Source organism: Myotis davidii, unplaced genomic scaffold (assembly GCF_000327345.1).
Source record: "Myotis davidii unplaced genomic scaffold, ASM32734v1 scaffold217, whole genome shotgun sequence".
Classification (NCBI taxonomy): domain Eukaryota; kingdom Metazoa; phylum Chordata; class Mammalia; order Chiroptera; family Vespertilionidae; genus Myotis; species Myotis davidii.
The window spans coordinates 2,822,140-2,833,160 of NW_006290034.1; the positions used below are offsets into that span (position 1 = coordinate 2,822,140).

Sequence of the window (11,021 nt, forward strand, 5' to 3'; positions counted from 1 at the left end):
CTGTAAAACTTCCGACAACACAGAAAACCTTAAAATAGTAATAAATGCATTAAAGTAGATAGGCTTACAAAGGGAAACAACTGCGCTGAAATACGGTTACCAAAACTTTTTTTTAGATTATGATATGGTAATCTATGTGCATCTTTGATAACACACATTAAATTACAAGATCTAACAGGCCTAATAATTAATAATTTTGAATGAGTGGAAGTGAAATTTCAAGATACTGTCATATTATATGCCCCCTCCCCCCCCAAAATCAAGGTAAACAATATTAACTGTTTCTACAAAATGTTAGAAAATAAACTCTAAAAACCAAGCTGATTACTTTACCTTTGGACCCTGTCTTCCTGGGTACCCGGGCAATCCTGGAACACCAAGTTTCCCCTAAAGTTAAAAAAAATTCTCGGTTGAATTAAGCTTAAATGATCATTTCAGTCATTTTTCTAGACATATTTGTCACTAGAAAGAAAGATCTGCAAGTTTCTGCCACACTTCCACTCTCTGTCTTCATCTGAAGAGGAAAAAGGATGCTTCAGACATGTTTCCAATGTGCCCACGGTCACGCCCTCCCGCCGTGCTGCCTGAGTGACAGGCCCTCCCTGGGGCACAGAGCCCGGGTATGTGAGGGTGGGAGCCTCGGTGAGCTGTGATCCGGAGTAAACACCCGAGCTCCTCAGCATTCCATGTCACTGGAAGTTAGGTGATGTCCATTAGAAAGTTCATCCTTTTGATAAAAGTAGTTCAGTTCTCACAGTAAATATAAAGCCAGCATTCACAAGTTCTTTACCCTTTTCTCACTGAATAAGTAAAGTTAAATAACTATAGTAAGAAATTCTGCCCCAATTTTGAGCAGTTTCTTCTTTTTTTCTCTCAAGTATCTACATCAATAAATATACTTAGGTTGCAAGTTATAGCTAAGTAATGATTTCTGTGGAGTGTTAGTTAACGCCTGCAGGTGGTCGCTTGTATAGGCAACTATGTTGTTCTCATGCAATGAGGTTACATCTCCATGTAAAAAGTGCTAAAACCAACAGATAATTAACAGTGGTGTTACAAATACTTGGAGAATGAAAATGCTATACTAACAAAAAGTGGCCTCCCTGGAAAACCATTAACTTAAAAATCAGAGATGGAGAGGAAACTAAATTAAATAGATGAATAAAAGGTGTCTGTGGAATTTTACTGTGATTCATTTTTCTTAAGATCATATGAAAGGGCACTTTATAAAATATGTGCCAAAGTCTTAAACATTAGACTCACATAGTATCAATCTTTCATATGTACATTTAGACAAAATAAAAACAAGTCTAAGTTACTATGTCCTACGTTAAAAGACGAGCAGTACTTAATGAATGGGGTATTTTACTAGATGAATCCAGGTAAAAAATTAGGATTATAGCTCTGACCTTTCCTTTATAGACTGAACTAAAGAGTGGTCTGACTGCAGGTCAGCCCTGCACAGATGGACAATAGGCAGACAAGCCCGGAGGGCACTCGGTGATGTTTGCAGAGAATGAAATCACCTAGCAACGCGTTCCTGTCGCTAAGCGGCCCACAACTATGTATGGATGTGCTTGAAATTAACAGGATCCTCTAGATTCCCGACAGGTCATCAAAAGCACTTGTCAGTGACAGGGAGCATTTTCTTCAAGGGCATCTGTGGACGGAGAGTTGCTCACTGACCTTCTCTCCTGCTTGACCGGAAGGACCGGGGTCCCCAGTGGGTCCTGCTCGGCCTTTGGGGCCTTCAGGGCCATCTTCTCCTCTTGGACCTAATTGACCAACTTCTCCCTGAAATGCAGAGTAACAGCATTTTTGAAACTGAAAATAGATTGGAGATCGAATGGCAGAGATTATCGCCTATCAGAACGCCATGTTCTTCACCTCCTGGCCTGTTTGCTCATATTTTATCTATGACAACGAGGCTTGAACGTGTTTGACGTTAATTAACAAACAACTGATATAGTTTGACACTGGACAACCTACAGAAGTCCGTGCTACTATGTATCATATTAAATTAATTTTAATGCATCTGTGTTGCAGAACGAAAGAGAGAGAAAAATAAGAATCAAGATTAGATAATAATAGGGTGGCAGGAGATGCCAGCCCCATTATACCACTTTGTCATAACAATTATTTTGTCCTAAAGGCAACTGAGCTGATATGTGCAATAAAAGATGGTATGCTATACAACTGTACACTTGAAACCATATGATTTTCTAACCGGTTTCCCCCTAATAAGTTTCATTTTTTTAAAAATTCTCTGCCTGCTCCTTAATTGCCTAAAATAAAGACTTAAATTTGCAAAGGCATCCTTCCTCCCCTTATAACCAGAAAGGACAGGAGCTAATCATTGGAGACAATGAGTCCTTTATCACCTGGAGCCAGAGCAGACAGGAGGGGTTTCTACAACACAGTTTACTAAAGAGCCATTAGTGTCCCTTTTATGTGCCTCCCAACTATCTGCAGCCCCAGGAACTCAAAGTCCTCTTCCTGTGTCTCCTCACTTCTCTAAAAATGTATTGTTCCTCTTCTAAATGCTATCTAAGCCAAAGTTCTAACCACCCCTTTGAGCTACTACTAGTCATCACTGAGTGCTCCCAGGTGTAAACATGATGCACCAGCTAGCAAACTTCTAATTTTCTCTTGTTAATCCCTCTACTGTCAGTCTGATTTTAAAGGGCTCCAGCCAGAGAACCTACCAGAATAGTAGGAAAAAATACTTGTTCCTCTCTGACAATAGCAACTTTGGAAATCACTGTGTGGAATATTTTAGAAAGTTCTCCATTTTAGACGTGGTTTTCACCAGCACTAGGTACTAGGATATGAAAGGTGTAGCCACCATCCTGGGAACAGGCTTTATATGAACTTTAGGGAACCAAATGTTCTACAGTTTGCTGCTTTTTCAAATTGATTAGGTACTATTATGTTAGTTATTAAATAAATCTTCCCAATAAAATGTTAATATACTTCAGGCGACTCACATTTTTGTTTGTTTTCTAGACACTCATTACCAGAAAAAAGGGTTTTTTTAGTCAAAAATTCAAAACCACCATATAATACAAATTCATACAAGTTGCAGGTATATAGGTTCCAGGCAGCATAGCTCACTACATACAACTAAATTGAGAATAAATCCATGATGTTACTTCTTTCAAGCAATTTTATCATCGATTTTTTAAAATTTCTATAAATATGGAAATTTAATAGAACACCTAAAAGACAATTGATTATATTATCTTCACAGAGATTAAAACACCTAACTTTTATATAAAAACCAAGTGAGTAATATCTTGTGTAACACAAACATTTTTAATTATCCTGTGCTGGCACTTCCAATATTTAAATAAACAAGTATGCACAGACACACACACACACACACACACACTCAAACACTCATGACAGTAATTGTATGTACTAATGGAAATTTTCTTTTCACTTACTCTGTCACCTTTAAGACCCATGTCACCTTTGAATCCTGGGAAACCATCTTCACCCTAAAATACAAGTAATAAAACAGGTGTTTGAATATAAAATATGGCTAAGTACAATGTAAATACTGATAATTAGGGAAAATTCTTCTGAGAAATGTGCATCCTAGTTGTAAAACTTCCTCCTCCCTATTCTAACCCTACGCCCAGTATCCTTCCATTTTCCCATAATTAATAAAATCATCAAATAATTTTCTAAGTTAATAAAATACATAAAATAATTTTTAAATTTTGGAAATATTTTACAAATGTGTACATTAAATTTTCTCTATCTTATGGAGGATATAACCATTCTCTATGACAACATGTATTCTGTGCTACTTGAAGAAAAAGTAAATATTTATATAATTATCATTTAAAAACTATGGATTATCAAAAACAATGTCTTTACCCTCCATTTCTAATTTATACTGAATAATTCCGTATCATGCATTTTGTAGCACGAGCTTTAGACAAATGCTTTCCAGCTCGGGAGGGTGGGGGGAGCTCTACACTTATATTAAACATTTATATTTTTAAAATTTCAATGTTAAGTTCTTCGTCTAAAGACAATTAAGCTATAAATGCTCAATAGAAGATTCCACATTCTTTATTCCACCTCTGCCTGGTTTTAATCTTTATTTCCTTCTCTTTAATATTTCATCTTTAATTCTTTCTAACCTTTATTTCTGTCTCCTTAATACCCAATCTTTCATTCCTCCTGGTTTTATTTTTTTTATATTTTTTATTTTTATTTCATTTTTTTTATTGCTTAAAGTATTACAAACAGTATTACATATGTCTGTAACATTGCCCTTGACAATCCCCTGGCCTCCCCTACCCTGATGGTCTTTATTATCCATAAATGAGTGAGATCATGTGGTGTTTTTCCTTCATTGACTGGCTTATTTCACTTAGCATAATGCTCTCCAGGTCCATCCATGCTGCTGCAAATGGTAAGAGTTCCTTCTTTTTTACAGCAGCGTAGTATTCCTCCTGGTTCTAATCTTTATTTCCTTCTCGCTAATCCTTGTGCTGTGCAAACACTATCACACAGGGAGTCTTTCTCTTCCCCCAGTGCTTTTCACTCTCATCTTTTGCACTGAGTTTCAATGTATGAATTTGGGGGATTTTAGTCAAGAAATAAAGACTCCTCTGTTATGCATATAATTAAATATTGAACAACCCCTGCAGAAAATATATTTTCTGAAGGCCAATCTTATGATTTAGAAAAGTTAAATACATGTAAGGAAAACAGGAATGCAGGATTCATTCTGTTATAAAATATCTTGTTTCTGTTCTGTAATTTGGTCTTCACTCCAGGTTATAAGAATATATATTTTTTAAGTTTTCAGAATACAAAGTATAAAATTATATTTGCATTTCTGGGACATAAGAAATCACAATATACTATTTGGCCAACAGACTATCTTAAGTGAATTTACATTTTTGATGTAATGGATATAGTAACTGAAACCACTAAGTAAATTATAATTTACCTTTTCACCTTTAGAGCCCTTGAGACCTCTGACACCGTCTGCTCCCTGTGGAATAAATTAGAAAAAGTAAATGACTATAATATTTTACATTGAAATTAAGTAATGTGGGGAAAAACAGCATTTACCTTCACTCCTCTGGGGCCAGGATAGCCAATAGGCCCCTGTGGGCCAGGCGGACCCTGAAACACACCCATTGGAAATTAAATAAGGAAACATTCCGAGTACTGCTTATGTTATAATTTACCAGATAATCTACAAGAATATGCTCTTTTCCACCACTGACATAGATTTCTTGGGTAGTTTATTTCTAAAGTCAGAAATGATAAATAAACCATGTGACTAGCCCTACTTATCCCAAACGTATCATGTCACATATATTCATGCTAAAAATAAGATAAATATTGTGAGTATGTGAAGTAATAATTATTTAATTAATAACTAATTTTCTAAACCTGGAAAAATCTGATGTCCTCAGTAGCTACAATGGACAATTGCAGATTGACCAAGGAGATCAATAATTTCTAACCAACAACTCTGTATAAATGTGTAGCGTTCACAACATTAAGAATATGATCAAAATGATGTCTTTTCTACAGCTGGTTCCATGGCACCAGTCTACATAAAGGAAACATATGTTATATATAATATACAATTTCTGCAGGCATGCTGAGTATTTTAATAAGAATCCAAAACTAACAACTCTAAATAAGAATGATCCTGCCCTTGCTACTATAACCCCAAACAGTATTAACACTGAATAAGTCTTATTTAGATATTTTGATAATTGTTGCTCTTACAGTCCATCTCTGCTTAAGGGTTTCCAGAAAGTATTAAGTGATGATGAAGTTTGAGTGACATAAACAGTGTAACAATATTCAGTCGTTCTGGTCCAAGTTCACTATCATAACTCATGGTCATTTACTCCACATTTACTACATATGCAGAATGCGGATTTATTTCTGACCATGAGAACAATTTTAAAAAACAGAAAATGCAGTCTAACAAATGGGCTAATACAACACTAAAAGTTACCTAATATGTACCTGGTTATTATATCCTAAACAAAAACAATTCTAGGAACATGCCACATTTAAACGGTAGCAAACATTCTTTTGGAAATGAAGACATGTTTACAGGTGGAGATGAATTAGTCTCTGGTCCTTATTTCCAACAGTCATGTCCCTAAGCAATCATGCATCACATATGCATCACATGTGCTTCGCAGAGATGACGAGCGCAGGCATGTTCTCTGGAGGAGAGGGGAGGGCGTTTCCAGGGGGCTGTGTAACGTACCAGAGCACCCTTATCTCCGGACTGGCCTTCCTTCCCAGGGTGACCCTATTTAGCAAGAAGATACACTGGTAAGATGCAAAAGGAGAGGCAGTACTGTTACATTTTATTTTCAAAATATTGAGATATTACTTGTTATGTTTCAAAACAAATGGAACATTTTGCATCCGTATGCATGGCCTTAAATAACATTGAAAACTGTGGCATTTGGATGAATGCAAGTTTTTTTCAGCTACATAAGATATTTGAGAGAGCTTGGGAAAAACACACAAGATGATACATATTATTATTCGTCAGTAATTCAACCTCAGTGTCAATTCGTCTTACATAATGAGATTTCAATCTGACTTCTATTTTGCATATTGATCAATTAATCAGACATGCATCTTCAAAAGGGAACTAAGGCATGTGGGTGGGACCTTGAAAATGCAGCAAGCTCATAAATAATACTAATAGTGTCAATAACCAAGTTATTGAAAATTAATAAATGAAAACGTGCAGCTCCATCACCATTATAATCAATAAACACAAGTAGAGGCGGAAAGAAAAATGTACCATAGCTCTGAGTGAGAAGCTGTAATATACAGAGACGGAAGAACATCTGACTTTGGGTGGTGGGCACACAGGGCAATGTACAGACCCTGTATCATAGAGACCCACACCTGAGCCTATATGATCCTATTAACCAATGTCTCCCAATACATTTAATTTAAAAAAAGAGGTTTGAAGAGGAAAAAAGAAGCATCCATAACCCATTCTTAAGAATAACAACTGTAGAGATTACAGAATTACATTACTGATTGCTATGCAATAAACATTGCAATTTTTTTTAGAAAAGGAGAGCATCCCTGGAAATTAAGGAATGGTGAGGAAGCCCACCTGGACTCCTGTGAAAAGGAAGAGAGAATGCAGGTGCTTTCTGTGGAAAGTAAAGGACGCCGTGAAGAAAGGCGTGACCGTGGCAAGGCTCAGAGCTGGGGGCAGAAAGGGCGTGGTGAGCCATGTGAGACTGAGCTGGGTCACCAGTTTCTCCAAAGACCCGGCAAACCAGTTAAAATGTTTGCCATGGGGAGTGACACGGTGAAGTTATTGGAGCTCCACGTTTAATTCCTGCCTCAGGTTGCTTGTATTCCTGAACTCATGAACCCCGTCAGGCACACGGGAAGCTGTCTGTGAAGAGAACAGGGGTGTGGGGAGCAGGGAACCGTTACTCACAGGAGGCCCGTCAGCACCCGGGAGGCCCGCGAGCCCAGGTTTGCCTTGAGGTCCCTAACCAAACAGAAAGAGAACGTGTTAGTTTCAAAAGTGAAAATGAGGAAAAGGCTGACTTTGTACATAGGAATCTACTACTGATAAAATTCTTGAGTCACTGGTTTTTATACATAAGCCACACACACTTAAATACTTTTGAACATATGATGTAGAAGAAATGGTACATAGAGATAATTTAAACCAAACTCAGCAGATGTAAAAAGAAACATGCTAATTTCGGGCCTGCTTACTGATCCTAAATGTATCTCTTTATTTAATTTTTACTTTTTTAAAAAATTTATCTTTATTGACAGGAGGCAGCTGGTCAATGATTCTGTCTCATCATTGATGTTTCCATCTCTCTCTCCCTCTTCCTTCCTCTCTGAAATCAATAAAAAGGTATTTTTTTAAAAGAACAAGGATATAGCAGTAATGCTGGGTGGTGGACACAGCTGAGGTGTTTCCGTTTGCAGTGCTTAGGAAAGCCATGGTATTCGTGTAGACCAAGCATGTCAAACTCAAAGGCTAACACAGGCCAAGTAAATAAGGCATGTAGCCCCGAGGCCCGTGAGTTTGACATGCTTGATGTGGACTGATAGTGAAGAGTTTTACAAGACCTGACTTAAATCTCTACAAAACAACGAAAGATGAAAGATAACATTCAACTTGAAAAATTTGTTTTATAACTAAAGGTTAATAACATCTCTTTTGAAACTTTCAATCCCCTTCACTAATGTGCAAAGTCACTTTTAGCTGAGTAATTGAACATTATGTAAGAACTATTATAAAACACTATATTTTCAATGAAAGTATTTTGACTGATACTGAAATTATCTTTTGCTATCAAGACAATGGTCTTCTTTCTTAAGAACAAAATGTAGACGTCTAGTGCAGACTATTCCATTAATTATTACAGATGTAATACTTCTATGTATGGCAAGGACCCTGTGGGCATTACTGCACGAATGCTTTGTGTTGCTACATATTTAAGGGAACACTACAAATATTCGAACTCTTGTACTAGCCCTGGCGGGTAGCTCCGTTGGTTAGAGTGTCGTCTCCATACACTATGGTTGTGGGTTCCATCCCTGATCAGGGCACATATAAGAATCAACCAATGAGCGCATCAATGAGTGGAACAACAAATCAATGTTCCTATCTATCTATCTATCTATCTATCTATCTATCTATCTATCTACCTCCCTTCCTCTCTCTCAAACCAACTTAAAAGTTGATTGTGTCATAACTGTAAATTTACTAAAAATCATTGACTGTAGACTTAAAATGAATGCATTTTTATAGTATGAAATTATACTCCCATTAAAGCTATTTTTAAATTACATGTTCATAGAAATTAAAACTATATATAAGGGGGGGGAGGCATTAGAAAGAGCAGCTGACACTGCTGTGACTACAAGGGACAGAAAGCAGCACTTGGGAAATCTAGCAGAGACGATCAGAAGGAGAAGACATCACTTTAATTAAAGATTCATTCTTGTTTTGATGCAGGCATTGGGTTATTAACAAGATCATTTGTCATTTGTATATAAGAAATGGTGGCAATGATAACTTCACCATTTTCCCTTAATCAGATCTTGCCACAAACCCTTTGTCACAACCAAACCTAATTACACTTCTTTAAATAATGAGAACGAAAGGGAGAATCAGAGAGAGAGAGAGAGAGAGAGAGAGAGAGCGAGCGAGCGAGTACACTGGAGCACACCAGTGCCGTTCTGAAATTGATCAGCTGAGCATGTCACATTTGGAAACTACCCAAATGGAAACCCTGAGAAATTTCCTGTCAGTTCGGGGACACACGCACCCTCCGTGGTTAAGCCCCAGATCAATTCCTTATGGCTGAGCCCCTGATATCTTTTCAATAACCCCCCCGAGGGTTGACCCTAAACCCCCCAAACTGCCCCCCAGGCATCACTAGACCCCCAGACTCACTTTTTCCCCGGGAGGGCCGATGGGACCCTGCGGGCCCGGGAGACCCTGTGTGGAGAGAACGCATCCGAGCGTCAGGTCACGTCGCAAGAGCTCACGCGGTGGAACAGTACGCGGCCAGCCCTCTGTTCCACGGGCAGGGAGGCAGCGGCATCTGCACCTGTCCGCTGCGCCCCCGGAAAGTTCCGGAACGCTCAGAGCTCCTCTGTGGGCGCCGGGGCTCCCGCGGGTGCGGCTGGCCTGGGGGCCTCCAGAGCACCCATGACTCGCGTTCCTCTTGCCAGGAAGAGGCCGCGGCACGTCTGCTCCGCGTTTCTGCTTTTAACTTACTCGTTCCGTCGCCGTTGACATTGAGGATGACCTTGCTTCAGCCCAGTGGGCAGCGCGGTGGTCAGACCATCGCACACCCTTTACAGTGCCCCCCGCTATCCAGGTGCCCCCCTGGCCGCAAGCATCGTCTCACCGTGTGTCCATGGTGCCCCCTGGGCTGCCCCTGACCCCCCGTGACTGTCCTGTGGCTGCCACCTGCACCTCTGACCACCTTCCCGCCCCCAGTCGCCCCACCTCCCCCTCCGCTCTTTTTTCTTTTTTCTTTTTAAGGGAAAGGACTTCTCTCCCATCTCACTGCGGAGCTCACTCGGAGCTGGAGGTGGAAACTCTGCGGCCCGAAAAGACCCGCCCACCCCACCCCATGGTCTCAGGAGCTGCCCCTCACTCACCTGCGGCCCGGGGTTCCCCTGCTGACCCGGAGGCCCGGGCTCCCCCTGGGGACCCTGCGTGGGAAACAGGCAGAGACTGTCACAGCCGTTTCGCATCACAGGTTAAATGGCCCCGCATCCAGCGCCCCCCTAGCCCCCCCGTGGACAGTCCGGCCGCCCAGGCAGCTCAGGGCCTCAGCGGACCCGGGAAGAGATCTCCATCCCAGACCCGCCGCAGCAGGGGTCTGCGGGCCCGGTTCGCGGGGTGCGCTACCCACGGACACGGACACGGACACGTACCATGTTGCCCTTCGGTCCCTGGGGGCCGTCGATCCCGGCGATGCCCTTCGATGAGAGAACAAAACGTGTGTGATGTTCACCAGCTTAGATGCCGCCGCACATCAGAGACTGGCCTCCTCGGGGCACCCCGCCCTTGGCCCCCCGCCCTTGGCCCCGGCGCTCAGATCAGCTCAGGACGGAATGGGGGGAGGAAGACGGGGAGGCCTGTGCCAGGGCACCGGTTCCCGGGGGGAAACCCCGCAGCCCCCCCTGTGCGCTGGGACCGGGTAGGACATCCCGGGAGATAAACCAGAGGGAGAGCTTCCTGGCCCTGACCAGCAGCGGCCGGCCTGGAACACCAGGGCTGTTACTGCCCGTGTGTACGGGTTCGAGGTGACACTGCAAACAGGGAGGCTCCCGTACTGGCCCCGGGCGGCTGGCTCAGGGGGGCTGTCTGCCGCAGGCTGTCCCGCCCCCCACCCCCGTGTCACACCTCCCCCCCAGGTGGGGCGACTGGGACTTCTCTCCCACTCTCACTGCGGAGCTCGCTAGGAGCTGGAGGTGGAAACTCTGCGGCTGCGAAA

General features: G+C 41.5%; 1 protein-coding gene across 1 annotated transcript in view; it reads right to left on the bottom strand.

Annotated features, from left to right (window-relative positions):
- Nucleotides 1-11,021, bottom strand: part of COL11A1 (collagen type XI alpha 1) — a 126,235-nt gene that overhangs the window by 68,555 nt on the left and 46,659 nt on the right. Inside the window, exons 24-33 of the mRNA XM_015563513.1 lie at nt 10,459-10,503; nt 10,180-10,233; nt 9,464-9,508; nt 7,478-7,531; nt 6,266-6,310; nt 5,098-5,151; nt 4,973-5,017; nt 3,447-3,500; nt 1,687-1,794; nt 334-387 (exon numbers count right to left, since the gene is read on the bottom strand). Coding sequence (XP_015418999.1) covers nt 334-387; nt 1,687-1,794; nt 3,447-3,500; nt 4,973-5,017; nt 5,098-5,151; nt 6,266-6,310; nt 7,478-7,531; nt 9,464-9,508; nt 10,180-10,233; nt 10,459-10,503 — 558 coding nt within the window. The remainder of the gene's footprint in view (nt 1-333; nt 388-1,686; nt 1,795-3,446; nt 3,501-4,972; nt 5,018-5,097; nt 5,152-6,265; nt 6,311-7,477; nt 7,532-9,463; nt 9,509-10,179; nt 10,234-10,458; nt 10,504-11,021) is intronic.